This window comes from Vicugna pacos, chromosome 6 (assembly GCF_048564905.1).
Source record: "Vicugna pacos chromosome 6, VicPac4, whole genome shotgun sequence".
Taxonomy (NCBI): Eukaryota; Metazoa; Chordata; class Mammalia; order Artiodactyla; family Camelidae; genus Vicugna; species Vicugna pacos.
Window position 1 is genome coordinate 9,385,648 of NC_132992.1, and position 18,324 is coordinate 9,403,971.

The 18,324-nt window shown below is 32.3% G+C and overlaps 1 protein-coding gene across 17 annotated transcripts in view; it reads right to left on the reverse strand.

Annotated features, from left to right (window-relative positions):
- Positions 1 to 18,324, reverse strand: part of RNF111 (ring finger protein 111) — a 101,692-nt gene that overhangs the window by 31,606 nt on the left and 51,762 nt on the right. For all 17 annotated transcript variants that reach the window (XM_072962331.1, XM_031672719.2, XM_031672724.2 and 14 more), the window contains one exon: positions 9,820 to 10,715. In XM_072962331.1, the coding sequence (XP_072818432.1) occupies positions 9,820 to 10,715 (896 nt within the window). The remainder of the gene's footprint in view (positions 1 to 9,819; positions 10,716 to 18,324) is intronic.

Genomic DNA, 18,324 nt, shown 5'->3' on the forward strand with positions numbered 1-18,324 from the left:
TTCATAGAGAAAGTGGAATGGTGGTTACCAGGGCTGGGCAGAGAAAAGAAAAGGGAGTTGTTTAATGGATATGGAGTTTCAGATTGCAAGAAGAAAAAGCTCAGGAGATCTGTTTCACAATATGAATATACTTAAAACTACTGAACAGCACACTTTCAAAAGGTTAAGATGGTTAAAAAAAAAAAAAAGAAATGTTATGTTCCATTTCTTCTCTTGCTGTATTTTTCACAAATTGGGTGCTGAGTATCTTCTTTTTGTAAAAATTCTTCTCTCTTCATTACTATCACCTGCCAATGCAAAGGTCAGCCAACAGTTTACAAGTCATGTTTGTGATAAGAATTTTCCCATAGTAAGAATGTTGAGAGCTAAAAGTGTTACACATTTAAAATGTACAGTTCACTGATTTTAGTATATTTATAGAGAGTAACTATCACCTCAATCCAGTTTTAGAATATTTCCAACACTCTAAAAAGATTCCACATGTCTATCTCAGTCAATCATTGCCCCTCCATCTCCATTCCTTCACCTCTACAACTCACCTGCTTTCTGTCATTACGAATTGGTTTGGTTTGTATTTTTAAGAGCTCAATATAAATGGAGTCAGACATTACTTGTACTTTCGTATCTGGCTCCTTTCACTAACTGTACTTATTTTGAGACTTAATCATGTTGTGTGTTTCAACAGTTCATTCTTCTTACTGCTGAGTAGTAGCCTATCATATGATTATATCACAATCTGTTTATTCTTCTGTTGATGAATATCTGAATTTTTCTCATTTTTGGCTATTACAAATAAAGCTGCTATGAACATTCATCTATAAGTCTTCATACATACATGTACTTTCATTTTTCTTGGGTAAAGACCTAGGAATGTAATTTCTGAATACTATGGTAAATTTATGTTTAGCACTTCAAGGAACTGTCGGATAACTTTCCTAAGTGGTTGTTCAATTTTACATTCCTAGGAAAGTGAGGCTCTAGTTTCTCTACATCTTTGCCAATAACTGTCATTGTCTCTTTTTTATTATAGCTGTTTTAATGCATATATACTAGTATCTAATAACAGTTTTGATTTTCATTTCTATAATAACTAATGATGTTGAGTATTTTTCAAGTGCTTATTAGCCAGCCACTTTGATGAAATGTCTATTCAAATCGTTTGTCCTTGGATTTTGGTCTTACTGTTGAGCTGTAAGAGTTCTTTATTCTTTTCATTTTCTTAATGGCGTCTTATGAAGCATAAAAATCTTTAATTCTGACGAAGCCCAAATTAGCAATTTCTTTAGCGGATCATGTTTTTAGCGACCTATTTGAGGTTCCAACCAAAGGTGACTAATAATGTCTATGTTTCTTCTAAAAATCTTGTAATTTAGCTATCACATTAAGTCTGTGATCCATTTTGCTCATTTCTGTAACTAACATGATATAAAAGGTCTAAATTCACCTTTTTTGCATGTAGATCTAAAATTGTCCCAGCACCATTTGTTGAAAAGACTAGAATAATTCTATTTTGATATTTAGCAGATTCAGGTTTTCCTAATTATTCTGATAAAATAATTAGGATTATAAAATCAAGGGGAAAGAAAAATTCTTGAGATTTGGATTTAGTTGGCATTAAGCAACAAAAATGAAGCCCTGATATCTCTATTTTATATATATATATATATATATATATATATATATTTTTTTTTAATCCAAGACCGTATCTTACCATCTAACAATGTTCTTTTATAAACCTCTAGAAAAATCGAAGGGTTTGGTTTGATTATAAATGTAACTCTCTCCAAAGTTACATAATTTTCTTCATAGAAGCCAATATACTCCTATTGAGATTATTCTTAAAACACTTTATTCTCTTAGTTGCTCTTATAAATAAGCTCCCTTTTCCCTTATATTTTCTACTAGTATGCTGGTATTCCATTGATATTGTTTATTTTTATCCAACTCTTACAGAGCTCTTGGCTTACCACAATGACAACAAATGGCTCAACTCTCTCCTCACTGTGGAATTTACAGAGTCTACATTCCTTCACCCGAGGCACCATTCCTAGACAACCTGGAATTCAACTCTAATTCCTCTCTGCATCATCAAGTATCTGCACTACTTCAAAAGCTGGCCAGTATCTAGAGGAGATACAAGCCCATGACAAAAATCTATAACATACTCTGATATTCCAAAGAGGATAACAAAGCAGTCATTAGTAAATCATAGAGGCAATCAAAGATGATCTGATTGGAGAAATTATTATTTTTTAAATACGTCATAATATTTCTATTTTAGAATATTTGCAAATTGTTCTATCAATTAAGTAGGAAAAAGTCAAGATTAAAAATTATGAGGTACAAATTTTAAAAGTAGTTTTTAGGTTCTAAAGATTATAGAGACGATAATGTTATGGTTGAATGTATTTTTAACAGCATAAATTTATTATAGGCAGAGAAAAATAAAATAGCAGCACTCAAGTGGCTATTTAAAATAATATTCACAATTCAATTTTCAAATTATTTTTCTAATCTTGCTTCATAATCAGGTACATAATGCAGTTTAAGGTAAGAGAACACAGGGAATCAATACATTTAAAACTAAAAAGCACTGTACATAAAAATAAAACATCATGGATTTTTAAAAAGATATCCCTTATTTTAATCCACCATTTTACCAGGACATTACCATTTTACATGGAGAAAAGCTACATCTATGTATCAACTTTAATAGTGATTTCCCCCCCAGTATTTGTACATAAAGTTTCTTTACAAGCCTGAAAAAAATCACCTAACATTAAATACCTTTTACACAGTTAAGTCAAATATAAATGTAATAATTTGAAGTTCCAACAATAAATGATACAAAGCTACCTTTGCTAATACATTAAAATTCAATTTATATAAATTTTTATAAACATAGAGATTGCATATCTAAAAGTTATATAAATAACTCACCTAGGCACTGTTATCCTGCTTAAACATCATTTCTCTAAAAAGAACCTTTATAAGCGTAATTTGAACATAATATATAAAAGTCATGGACTAAATAATAATCACAATAGGCATGATTTTAGCATCTCTAGAATGATAATCATTTAAAACAAAATTTAAAGGAAATATTCCTAAAATTATGAGGTTAACTTTAATACAGCTTTAAAAATTCAAGAGAATAGGTCACTTCTTATTGGGCCAATTTCATTTTCACGTTTTTACATTTACAAATATTAAAGAATGAGAAAGTTGAGTGCAGCTAAGACATTAGAGTGATGGGACCTGCACGTGATTTAACTATTTCTTTAAGATTACTTATGTTTTTTTTCACTTTTTAATACATCATGAGAAAAATAAAATGTAACAGCTTGGGCAGTTTAACAATGGTAACAAAAACAATGGCTTCTCTGACAGAGTTCTTCATGAACTCAAAAAAAAGTCATTGACTATCCTAGTCCCTCTGTGCCTTAAGTCTGGCATGATGTCAATAAGAATAGCATTCAACGTGTGAGCATAGACTTTGTCCCATGTATACTATTCTGCAAGTCTAACTGCATCAAGAAACTGAAACTTAGAAAGTTTAACTTGTCAAGCAAACTAATTTCAATTCCAAACTCAGACTCTTTACACAAAGTACATCACAATGCCCTAGCTACTCAACAAGCTGGAACTAGTTGCTATCAAAAGCATCTTCTTGCTACCAGTTGCCTTTGCCACTGTGGTCACAAAGGTACTGAAGTTGTAACAGCTTTGACTCTTCTTTGGGACTCCTCTGTTGGGTATCTATTCAACAGAAATGAAAACATACATAGACACAAAGAGCTTGTACTCATATGTTCATTACAGCATTATTCACAATAGCCAAATACTAGAAACAATTAAACATCTGTCACCTAAAAACATGGGAAAACAAAATGTGGCATATCCATACAATGGAGTACTATAAAAGAACTACATAATAAAATAAATAGAAACTAATTACTGATACCTGGGGTGATATGGATGAATCTCAAAAGCATTATGCTAAATGAAAGCAGTCAGACACAGAAGACTACACAGTATATGATTTCATTTATATGAAATGTCCAGAAAAAGTAAGTCCATAGAGACAGCAACAGATTAGAGGTTGTGTGAGGAAGTGAGTGTAGGACAGGGATTAATTGTAAACAAGCAGGAGAGAATCTTTGGAGATTAACTGAAATGTCCTAAAAATGTATTGTGGTTATGATTGTACATCTCTAAAATAACCAAAAATTACTGAGTTGTACACTTAAAAATGGAAGAATTTTATGGTAAATTATACCTTAATAAAGCCGTTTAGAAAACAAAACACTGTACAACATTCCCTGCAAGATTCAAAACTAGATTTCAGTAAATGAAAAGACATTCCATATTCTGGAATAGGAATAGCCCAAATCTTAAAGATGTCTGTTCACCTTTATTTAGCTTACGAATGCAATCACAATAAAAGTATTATGCATCTCTCCCCAACTATGACTCTCAGATAAAAAGTTGACTATAAGGTCACTTTGAAGAACAAGCAGGCAGGTATAACCAGGCAAATATGAAAGAGTCTAAAATTAAAACAGTGGAACAGTATGAAAGTTTCATAAATCAATCAAATAAATGCCTATGGAAATTTAACATATGACAAAGGTGGCAATTCAAGTCAATAGGAAAAAGAAACATTTTTAATGATTTGTTTCAGGATAATTGAATACCCACTTTAAAAAAAAAGGATCCATTCTTCACACTGTACATGAAGACAAATATCAACCAGATTCGTGTTTTAAAAGTGAAAAAAAAAAGTAAACACAAGGGCTAGGGGAAAATGAGTTAATTCTCTTATAAACTTGGAGTGGGGAAAAACTTTCCTAATTATGACTTAAAAATCTAGAAACAGTAAAAGTCAATAAATGTTTCCACCCTCCCCCCAATTTTAGCATGGTAAAAAAGTACTGCAGAATCAAAAAACGAATGACAAGTTTGAGGAAAATGTGTTACAAAGATGTGTATCTCTATTATATAAAAAGCTTCTAAAAATGGATGGAAGAATGAAGACCAACATTCTGATAGAAAAACAGGCAAATGATAAAAACATATTGATCACAAGAAAAGAAATGCAAATAATCTTTAACATATGAAAAGACATGTAACAGTACTTACAAAAAATAAAAACCAAAATATACCGACATATTACTTCTTACCTATCAGATGGATCAAAAAATCAAAATCTGACAAGTTCTGTTGGAAAGGCTTTGGGAAAATAGGCACTTTCTTACGTTGCTGATGGACCCCAAATGGTTACAACGCCAACAGAGAAATTTGGTCTTTTTTAAAAGTTAACATAAGCTTTTACTTTTTTACTCAACAATCCCCCCTAGAATTCTATCCCGAAGACTCAAAGGCAAAGACTATTAGATGACATATACAAAATCTACCAATTTGCAGGAAATATGTAGTATATAAAACAAATTAAGCCTGAGAGGTGATACACACATTGTTTATGGAATAAAAATGGAGAAACCCTGAAAAGAAGGATCTGGAACCCTTAGTATGCATGACAAGTTCATTGGCATTTTCATTAATATTATTAATGGTTAAGAGCATAGGCCTGGGGGTTGAGCTGCCTGGGTTAAAATCCCAGTTCCATGCAAGTATCTTGTGCAAGACACTTAACCAGTCTGGGCCTCAATTTCTGCATCTGTAAGATGGACATATTAATAGCACCAACTTTATAAGGCTGTTGTATGTAACTGTTAGATATTATATTGTTACTTCTTACTGCCTCTTAAAAAAAATTAAATGTATGATGTCTAGAAACTGTTCTGAAATTTTCCAGAAAAAAAAAGTGAGGGGTAACAGACAAAATAAGAATGGCAAAATGTTGAAAACTGAAGTTAGATTAGGAATATGTGGGAGTTCACTGTATGTCTATGTATTTTTATGTGTGAAAATTCCCATGTAAAAATAATAAAATAGTAACAACAAAAACTCTATCAACATTATTTTTGGAAAATGAAGAAAAGAAATATTCACAAATTTAGATATAATTCCTAATGTTAGGACTTTACAATTTCAAGGGTTGATCACCATCTTAAGAAAACTTGTAAAACACTTAAGTCAGTACTAGAGTACTAGGAAAATATAAATACATAGCTGTTGGATACATATTTTTTAAAGCTGTAAATAAAACATACAGCTATTAGACATAAAACAAAACAAAAAACCCTGTGAAATAGGATTTTCCAGTCACATATAAGGAAAATGATATCTGTAGCTTGGTATAAATTTTCCAGTAATAGCATTACTCATGGACTCAGCAAGTGCTATATCTCAGACAAAGAAGATGAGGATAATATGATGTTGAAAACTGTTTAATGACTTAAAATGTGGTTCCAGCAATTACCAAGTCACTGATACGCCTAACTGTGTGAAAAGAAACTTACCAGGAAATGTGAGTACTAACAGGCAATATTTCTAAATTAACATTTATTCAATACTTTATATATGCAAATAAATTAGTAATTTAGTCTTAAGACACCTATTTTACAGCCCTAAAAGTGTACATTCAACATAGTCAAAACTTTTTTTTCTCCTCAATAAGAAAACAGGACTTACATATTCTGGTTCTCTTATTTGGGGGCATATGTAGTATTTATATTTCCTTCATGTCTGGAGGAAATATAACCTATAAATACTTAACTTACAAGTTAATAAATAAGGAGGTCCTTACATGCATAATTAATTGGGAAACCCAAGGTTATAGCACTATAAAAGGAAAATGTAAGTGAAGTTCAGATAAGGTACACTGAATAGATCACTCTCAAATGTAGCTTCTATTAAGGTTATTTTAAAACATCTGAAGTTCTTGGCAAATGTTATCAGGAACAAAACATGATGCATGAATTCTCAACCTAACTGGCAAATGGGAATAACTCAAAGTCCAACAACTCAGTTCATATATCATTTTGACTTTCTAGGCTTAAACAGAGAACTCAAATAAATTTAAAAGACAGTAATGTGAAGCAAGAGTCAAATAGTAGCAAGAGTCAAACTACTGATTACAACAGATAAACTAATGTTGATTATATGATTTAAAGTACTGGCTTAAAATAACTCATTCTTAGCTGATTTGATTAAACTCATTAATTACCTACAACTGTTTTGCCTTAGAGTTTGAATGTACAATAAAATACTTCACATGTAGAATATTCTTTCCATCAGTTCACTACAGCAATAGCAAATAAGTGCTGATGGATAGTGTATGAAAAGTTGTCCCAACAGTACCAAATAATATCCATCCATACAAATCATATTATTAAAGTTTAGTAAATAGATCTAATTAAAATTTGAGATATTCCAACCCTCTCCTAATTCCTAACACACACTAAAACATACTGGACTTGGAGTCAGAAAGCCAGCACTAAAAATATATCTAGAAGAAAACCCTATCTCTTAAGCATCAAAGGAAGTCAATTTTTTGAGAGCACAGAGAGTTGACAATATAGCTAAGTTCCATCAATATTTCAGTTTATTTTGAATACAAATAATTTAAAAATGATTTCCTAAATGCTTTGTCTGTGATGAGAGAGTGATGATGACTGAATTCACCTCATAAGAGAGGATGATTAAATGAGAATATATACACTCAGAACGTTACCAAGACTACTAAATACCCAATAAATGCTAGGTATTTTTATCATCACATCATCCACTATTGGGTGGTAAAGGAACTTGAGGCAAACTTCTTGGAGGGCATTCTGGTAACAATAGCTAGCAAATTTTTAACTGAATATATCTTTTCATACACTTTTAAAAATTATTCCTTAACAAATGTGCAAAAATACATGTACAAGGCTGTTCAATGCAGCAAATATTCATCAACAACAGCTGGCTGAATAAACTATGAAACATCCTACAAAAGGGATACTATGCAACTGTTGTTTTAAATGAGATAATTATACATACTGATATTTTTTTAAGCCCACATTATCTATTTACCTTTACATATACTTTCACATTTTCTGAAGGAGATAAGAAAAAGAAACTGCTGATTACTTCTGGGTAGTTAGACTGGGACCTAAGAAGAGGAGGTAAACTTTCATTTTTTATTTTATGCTTTCTTGATAGTTTTAAAATTTCATGCCAAGTGATTATTATTATTAAATCATTATTAAAAATAAAACAAAAACTAGTTTAAAACAGAACATTGGTCTAGAAACCAGAAAACATGAGGAGTACCTGGCTTCAACTTCTGGATTTGTGTTTCCAGAGACAGTTACTGGTAATATCTGAAAATCATGCAGTTGAAACAATGTAATCCTTCTAAGAAAGAGTTAAAAAAAAAAAAAACCCAAAACCCACATGCTACAATAAGTATAAACAAGATTTAAAAATGAATTACAGAGTTTGCATTTATCTTGAATGCTTGATATATGAGCTCCTTTCTTCCCAGGAAAAGACACTGATACTGGCCTATGTTTATTCTCACATGCCTCCTACAAATAACAGTTCCTTGGAACTTCTGCTTTACGATCATCAACCATCCTGCCTCACTAATTTCAAGCAGAAATTGGGCTCCGCTGCTCCCTCTCCCCAAACTACAGTCTTCACATTCTAATTACCTAAGAAAGATGTGAAATGTGACAGTTAAGCAAGACAATTCTTATTCTCATCTCCCTCTTTCTCAAGAAACTGTATAAAGTATTGTTGCTGTAACCTCTTCCCAGTTGTAGGTGATCTCAATGAACCCTTTTAAAAACAAATATTTGGATAGGATTTTAAAAAAATGAACTAAACTAAACACAGCTAAGATGAAAATTAAGAACAAAGTTACTAGTTTCAGGGTTCTGGCAGGAATAGAAAAATAAACATGTAAGAGGGAACAGAATCTTGGGAAAGGAAGAGAGGGAGGGAGAAATGGCATAAAACAGGGAGGACATCAGGCAAAGAGTGGGAAAACTCTGTGTCAGTATTGAAAACCATGATGTTAGAACGCTCCACCCCTCATTTTCCTTATACTTTCACAAGAAATTAATCTCTTCCCTCAGTTCAGAGTTCACTCCTCAATGTTCACTTCAACTTACTTTAAATTACAACAAACTGTAAAAACAGTAGATATAGAACATACTTATACTTCAGAGATTGTACATAAACTTATTCTAGTTAATGGAACTTTTACTGCGGTGGGGGATGCACTCAAGCTAATCATCTATCAATTCAATTTTAACTGATTAATCATATGCTCGACTGGACACTGTCAGGACTAAAAGTTTGTGTTCTAGTATTAGAATGAAAGTTACCTCTCAAATACCTGAAATTATTTTTCAATTATAAGGAACATGACAAGGGAATCATAAACAATAATAAAGTACTTAAAGGAAAAATAAATGTCTTTTTTAGTGATTAAATTGTTCTTACTGTATATGAATGTGAAAGAAATCCATTACAGAGCTACCTGAAAAAGTACTCATAAAAGTTCAACATACAAAAAAAAAAACTAAAAGAAAAAAAAAAAAGCTGTACCATAAATCAGCAACTCACAAAACATAATCTAATATATATAAAATGAAATTTTCTTTTAAAAAAATCATAAACCCTCTTGCTTTATTTTTATCAGAAAAAATTATAAATTTTCTATTTAAAAAATTTAAAAATGTGTATCTTAGAATTGGGGCCATGGTTTAATACTATAGTTGGTAATTACTTATCAGGCTTAAACATAAGTTAATAGAACCTCATATTCCTTCTAAATACAATGAAATCATAAAGTGTAGAAGATTAGCACAAACAATGCAATAGCTTCCATCCTTTACTAAACTTTAGAAACACAGTTTTTACCTGAGGGAACAGTTGGATTGTTTTGGTGGTTTTCACTGGCAGAAACAAACAAATCTTCTTCTCCTTCAGTTGATGAGCTGGAAGAGGATTCACTGCTGAGGTCATTGTCACTGGAACTACTAGAACTGGGGAGCAATGCATATTTTCTTCGGGCTAATACTTCTCGTTTTTTCCTCTGCATTAATATCCTCTCTTTTTGTTTCTGTGTCCTCTGTGAGGAATTGTTTTTTACAAATCTCTTTCTGCATGGAAGTCTCCTTAATGAACTGCTATGAAAACAGGGTCTTTTCATTAACAATCCCGAAACAGATTCTGTCTCAGTCCGAGGCCACTTTTGGGACCGTGCACCATGAGTTCTACTTTTAGCACTCAAAATTGCCTGGGAATGTCTTACAGAGACTTCTTTATCCTCATCTGAAGTCACAGTATCAGAATCTCCAAAATGCAGACTAGATGAAGGAGAAGAAAGACAATCACTAAAGGAGGAATCATTATCTTCATCACTTGGTGTTTCTAGGTGTTGCCTCAATCCTAATATTCCCTGGTTCTCTTTAGCACAATTTTGCATGTATGAAGGGCCAGCCTGCTGGCTTTTGCGTTTTTTCCTCACAACACTTTTTTCTTGTTCTTGTTGGTTACCATTCATGTCCTTCTCTTGTTTTTGAGAATCATCACACAAATGAGAGAATTCATTCCCCACTTTACTATTAATCATCTCAACTCCTGCAGGAAAACTTCTGGCTGCCCCAATGGGCTCTGGATGCAAGAGGATCCCTTTCAGACTCTCCTGTGTCTCTGGCGCGTCAGAAGGAATCTCACTCTTCATATCCACTTCTAAGGTATAGAGCTTATTATATCCAGGAGTCCATTGAGACATGGGAAACTGTAAGGAAGGCCTAGAAGACACAATTGGATATTAAGAAGATTGTTAATGTGGCTTTTCTTATACTATTTAAAGAGTTCTCAGAGTCCACTGAAAATATCTTTATATTAGGGCAGAAATGCCTTTTCTTCACCAGAATATAATGACTATAACAAGTCATTTAACATTCTTGGAAACATTTTTTCTCTGATAGCTGTTACCCATATATCCAATTTTTAGAAATACAGTAAAGATCACAGAACATAGGCCTGCGTAAAAACTTCTTTCTATTAACCAAAAGCTGATTCTACTGTGTATCTTCCTAACTTCAGCAACATATTTGGTCAAAATCCAATAATCTCTTCAAAACCTAGAATAGTAAAAGCAAACAAAATGGTTAGAATTCAGAAGACTTTGATTAGTCAACAATGTTTTTCTCCTGGTATCACATTTTAAAGTGATAATTACATTAAATAGTTTTCTGTACATCTAAATGGTTACTATGTTAGATGGATTACTATAAACAATGAACTAGTATAAATATAACTACTCTTTCATGGTTCTTTCCTTCAAACTACTCTTTTCTCTAATGAGAATCTGAACTCACCAATTGACAGTAGGCACTACTACTGCATTTCAGAAAGTTTTAGATTTATACAGGAAGACTAGAGCCAAGACTGTGAGTTCCTGAAGATCACTCAGTTAAAGCAACACAGCAGAAAACAAAAATCAAACTTCCTACAGCTAATCTAAATAGCTAAATCATTAATCTCTGAAATTACGAGCTGCTGAACAAGGGGACTTGAAATTAAAGTATCTACATCAATGCAATGTACATATGAAATGGTGATACTGTAAGGTAGTAAATATCATGACTTAAAATGGAACACATTCATTTAAAATGTAGTTAATGTGACAAATGAAGACTTTCACTAGTGCTGAAAATGATTTAAATGATATTAACAATTTTAAATTTTTATTGAAGTGAAACACATATATATTCTGAGTTTATAGCTTGATGAATTCTCATAAAGTGAAAACATTCATGTTAATAGCTCCAAGATTGAGAAACATAAGATAACTCGCACTTCAGAAATCCCCTTCCAGTTACTCCATCCACCAAGAGCTATAATCACTATCCTAACTTCTAACACCATGGATTAGTTTGTACTTATGCACTTTGTAAACCACTGTCTAAAAAGAGACGAAAAAAAGATATTTAGTAGCAAGTTTTTCCCTTTTCCACAAATGACAGTTACAGAAATATACAACCTCACAGGCCTCCCACTGTATTTTAGTATATGACTATTATCAGAACAGACAACAGCAATTTAAAAAATCTAACAGCTTATTTCTATATGAAACTATCAGAAGTACTATCTTCTATTAGTCTTATTTACAAAGGCAAGAGGTGTTGTATCCAAGATCAGCCCTGTGTGGAGCAGCAGCAAAGGAGGAATAATAAGATAGGTGAACATATGGGCAAAGAAGTGAGCAAATTACAAGAGGTAGCCAATCAGACAAGGATCATCATAACTAAATGCAAGAAAAAACAAGTCACAATGATAAGGCACAGGTGCACGTGATTTAAGATTCAAGCAGGTCCCACTAGGATGGCTATAATAAAAAATACAGATAGTAAAAAGGGTTGGCAAGGATGTAAAGAAATTGAAACGCTCATACATTGCTGATGGGAATGTAAAATGGTATACACACTTTGGAAAAGTAGTTTGGTAGTTCCTCAAAAGATTAAATACAGAGTTACTACATTCTATTCATAGCACCATTAGCTAGTTACAAGAGCCAAAAAGTGTAAACAAACAAATGTCTATCAAATGATGAGTAAATAAATCGATAACAGACTAATACTCAGTAATCAAAATAAATGAAGTACTGATTCATGTTACATGATACGAACCTCAAAAATACTACACTAAGTTTTAAAAAGTCACAAAAGACCACGTATTTTAAGATTCTGTTTACTTAAAAAGTCCAGAATAGGCAACTCCACAGAAATAAAAAGTAGATTAGTACTGTCTAGGGATAGGGATAACAGGATGACTGAGGTGTGATGGCCAAAGAATATAGGATTTAGCTTTGGTGAACTGAAAATTTTTTAAAATTGACTGTGGTTGATGGTTTTTTAACCCTGCAAATATTCTAAAAACCAATGAACTGTACACTTAAAAAGGGAGAATGGTGTGGTATGTGAATTATTTCTCAATAAAGACATTGCCAAAAAGTCAAGAGGGGGGACCCTCCTACATTGCTGGTGGGAATGTAAACTGGCACAGCCACTATGAAGAATAGTATGAAGGTTCCTTTAAAAACTAAAAACAGTTACTACACGATCCAGCAATCCCATTCCTGGGCATATATCCAGAAAAGATGAAAACTCTTAATTTGCAAAGATACTTGCACCCCAATGTTCATAGAAGCACTATTACAGTAGGCAAGACATGGAAGTAACCTAAATGTCCATCAACAGATGAATGGATAAATAAGATGCTATATATACACAGTGGAATATTATTCAGCCATAAAAAAGAATGTAATTATGCTATCTGCAGCAACATGAACAGACCTAAAGAAAGGAAGTCAGCAAAAGATACGATATCATTTATACATGGAATCTAAAAAAAAAGATACAAACAAACTTATTTACAAAACAGAAATAGACACAGACACAGAAAACAAACTTATGGCTATCAAAGGGGAAAGGTGGAGAAGGGATTAATTAGGAGTTTGGATTAACAGATACACACTACTATATATAAAACAGATAAACAACAAGGACCTATTATATAGCACAGGGAACTATATTCAATATCTTTTAATTTATAATGGAAAAGACTCTGAAAAAGAATATATATATGTATAAGTGAATCAATTTGCTGCACACCTGAAATTAACACAACATTGTAAATCAATTATATTTCAATTTAAAAAAAAGTCAAGAGGGAAAGTATCAAGATTTCTGATAACTATGGACCCCTCTTTTGATTCACATCAAAAGAAACACATCATTGAAAAAATCTGGTGGTGGGTGGGAAGGGACAGACTGGGATTTCAAAATGTAGAACAGATAAACAAGATTATACTGTATAGCACAGGGAAATATATACAAGATCCTATGGTAGCTCACAGTGAAAAAAAATGTGACAATGAATATATGTATGTTCATATATAACTGAAAAATTATGCTCTACACTGGAACTTGACACAACACTGTAAAATGATTATAAATCAATAAAAACTGTTAAAAAAAGAAAAAAAGAAAAAGAAAAAAATCTGGGGTTGTTCCAGAAGCCCATGTCTCCCAGGAGTTGTGCTGAGTTGGATCTCTGAGGAAACAGTCTTTATATGCTGAAGAAAAAAAAAAAAACTGTTTTAGACTCCTAATCCTTAATTACCAAGTCATCCTCTGGGGCTTGGTAATGGAGGTCCTGAGAGGCAACAAAAACTTGCCAAAAGAACAGATAAATTCTGAGAACTGGAATCCAGAAGTGAATTTACAAAGAAGTGATTCTTGGCATAATTCACTAAACTCAGTTTCTTTTCCATCAGTTTATACCTCAAAACCAAAATAATGAAGCCTTTATGGTTAACTCTGCTCTGGCTTTTAGTGAACTGTGTCTGCCCAACTGAAGCAGTGAGGGGGTAAGGGAGAGAGGTGGTGTATCGTATGGTCTATGTGTTTGTACACGAGCAACTGTTCTCTGAGTTATCATGTCATGCAGTCATTAAATGCAAAATTAACATCCCATATTACCTGAGATGTTCCCACCAAGGAAGTATAAATACATGCTCTATTTTGAACTGAGAAAAAGAGGAGGAGGAAGGTCATGTAAAGAAATAAACACAAATACTACATTTTTTAACTAAAAAAGCAACAAAACACAAAGGATCAGTAAAGAATATTCTGAACAATTTGCTATTTGCTAAAATCACAATCTAGTCTTTTATTTCTGTAAAAACTATTGGCTAATCAAATTTACAAATGAGGCAGGTATGTACTAGATATATCTATCTCCTTGGCCACATTATGAATAGCTTGATATTATACATTATTCAATACTGAAACCGTAACACTTGTCCCTCTTTGTACTGGTTTGATCCAACCATTTTATTGCTATGTCATAATAGCAACATATCAATTACTCCTGGTATCAGTTCAGAATAAACAATGAGCAGTAAATCTTGCAAGAAAAAAGCACAATAGCTAAAAAGTCTAATTTTCAAAATTAAAAACTGGGATTAGGATTTGGCAATTTACATGATAAATTAAGCTTATGTGAGGGTATTAGGTTAATAAGAGGCAGTAAAAACTCATTAAGACTACCAATACAACTTTCAGGAACTCTACCCCTAAATTGTGATATAGTTTAGAAACAGTCATTATTGGTATAAACCTTCACTATCAATGATAAGTATACACACTTTTTAAAAGATAAACACAATTTTTTAATTTTATAAATGAAAATGGTAATTAATTTTACAGAATTCTAAAGGAACAAGATGATAAAAGAAAACCATAAGATAACTTTGCATTCTTCTATAAAAGTTTTAGAGATTTTCAGAAAATCAACTAGAAATGTTCATGGTTTATCTTTTTTCATATAATTCAATGGAAGATTAATATTTGTACCATAGGGATATTACTTAGGGAATGTTTTAAAATTTTAATTCCCTTTCACTGCTATGTATTTTACTTTGTGCCAGCTTAAGAATATTAAATCAGATACATGCACCCCAATGTTCATAGCAGCACTATTTACAATAGCCAACACATGAGAACAACCTAAATGTCTATCAACAGATGACTAGATAAAGAAGCTGTGATATATTTCTATAACGGAATACTACTCAGCCATAAAAAATAATAAAATAATATCATTTGCAGCAACATGGATGGACCTGGAGACTGTCATTCTAAGCAAAGTAAGCCAGAAAGAGAAAGAAAAATACCATATATCACTTATATGTGGAATCTTAAAAAAAAAGACAAACTTATTTACAAAACAGAAGCAGACTCACAGACATAGAAAACAAACTTATGATTACTGGAGGGGGAAAGAGGTGCGAAGGGATTAAACTGAGAGTTCAAGATTTGCAGATACTAATATATATAAAACAGATAAACAACAAGTTCATACTCTGTAGCACAGGGAACTATGTTCAATATCTTGTAGTAACTTACGGTGAAAAAGAATATGAAAACAAATATATGTATGTTCATGTATGACTGAAGCATTTATGTACACCAGAAATTGACACATTGTAAACTGACTATACTTCAATAAAAATTTTTTTTAAAAAAGAGTATTAAATCAAGACCCTGACAGAATACTCTCTCCTATTATCCAAATGCTTTATAATGACCACTACCTATAGCTAGATAATAAGGATAATATACTTTGTTACATAATATGAATAGTGTGAAAACTTCATTAGCAAGAAAGAACAGTATCAACAGAGTGAAAAAGCAACCCATGGAACAGAGGAAAATATTTGCAAATCACATATCTGATAAGCAATTGGTACGAAGAATATATAAAGATCTCGTGGAATGCAAGAACAAAAAAACAAATAACCCAACTAAAAATTATCAAAGGAGTTGAATAGTCATCTCTTTAAAGAAGATACACACATGAAAAAATGCTCAAGATTTCACTGACAATTAGGGAAGTATAAGTCAAAAATTCGAGATACCAATTCACACCCATTAGGGTGGTTATTATTAAAGAAACAAAATAACAGGTGTTGTTAAGAACTTTGAAAAACTGGAACTCTTGAGCACTGGTGATGGGAACATAAAATGGTACAGCAGCTGTGGAAAAGGGTGTGGCAATTCCTCAAAAAGTTAACATAGAATTACCATAGGATCTAGCAATCTCACTTCTGGGTATATACCTAAAAGAAAACACAGACTTGAAGAACAGATATTTGCAGACATGTGTTCATGGCAGCATTATTCATAATAGCCAAAAGGTGGAAGCAACCTAAGTATGCACTGACAGATGAATGTATAAATGAAATGTGGCATACATACAATGGAATATTTTTCAGCTTTAAAAGTTTAGGAACCTGTACACAGATGTTTACAGAGTGTTAATCATAACTGACAAAATTTGGAAGCAATCAAGATGTCCTTCCGGAGGTGAACTGATAAATAAACTGTTGTATATCCAGACAATGGAGTATTATTCAGTCCTAAAAAGGGAGCTATCAAGCCATGAAAAGACATGGGGGGAACTTAAATGCGTATTATTAAATGAAAGAAGCCAATCTGAAAAGGCTACATTTTGTATAGTTTCAACTATTTAACATTCTGGAAAAGGGAAAACTATGGAGACAACAAACAGATCAGAGGTGGCAGGGCAGGGGCGGGAGGGACAATGAACAGGTAGAGTACAGAGAATTTTTAGGCAGTAGAAATACTCTGATATTATAATGATGGCCATATGCCATTACACATTTGTCTAAATCCAAAGAATGTACAATACCAAGAGTGAACCCTAAGGTAAACTATAAACCTTTGCGTGATTATAGTGAGTCAAATTAACTTCATCCATGGTTAAAAAAAAAAAAGGTAACATTTTGGTGACTGATGCTGATAATGGGGAAGGCTATGCATATGTAGGGGCAGACAATGTATGAGAAATCTCTGCATCCCCCTTTCAATTTTGTTGTAAACCTAAAATTGCTCTTAAAAAGTCCTTAAAAAATAAGAAAACTCTCACAAATGCTACAACATTAATGGACCCTGAAGGACATTAGGCTAAGCAAAATAAGTGAGTCACAAAAGGTCAAACAGTATGATTCCACTTTTATGAGGTACCTAGGGTAGTCAAATTCATGGAGACGGAAAGTAGAATGGTGGCTGCAAGGAGCTAGGGAGAGAAGGGAATGAGAGAGTTACATGACTTCAGAGTGTCAGCCGGGAAATTTTTATATAAAAAAGTTCTGGATGTGGATTGTAGTGATGGTTGTACAGCAAAGTGAATGTATTTAATGCCAAACTGTATACTTAGAAATGGTTAAAATGTACCTTATAACGAGCTATAATGGAAAAGAATCTGAAAAAAATAAACACGTATGTATATGTATAACTGAATCCCTTTGCTGGACACCTGAAACTAACATTGTAAACCGACAACAGTTTAAAATAACGATTAAAAAAGAAAAAAAAAGCAAAATAGAAACAATCATGGTAAAATAAAATTGCAATGAAAACTCATAAAGTAATTCCATAAAACAAAATTACAAAATAAAATACATAACTAAATCCCTTAAGTATAACATCTAAAAGATTCTTTTAATGTTACAGTAAATTATCTTTCTTACAATTTGAATTTTTTCTTTAAAAAAGAAAACCAAGAATAGGAGTACCTAAGCTCCTATTGGGTTAATTCATTTATCCAAATATCAGAGTTCTAATAATATATTGTACCAATATCTAAATCAATAAATACTTAATAGACACTTTAACAACTGTGAATATTTTAAGGAAGGTTAATCAAATTCATTCTTCACCTAACATAGCAAATTCTTACACCTTGAAATCTTTCAAGGCATGTAATTTAGAAAATACATAATACACAGGGGAAAGCATTTATAATCTAAGTACTCAGAATCAGGAA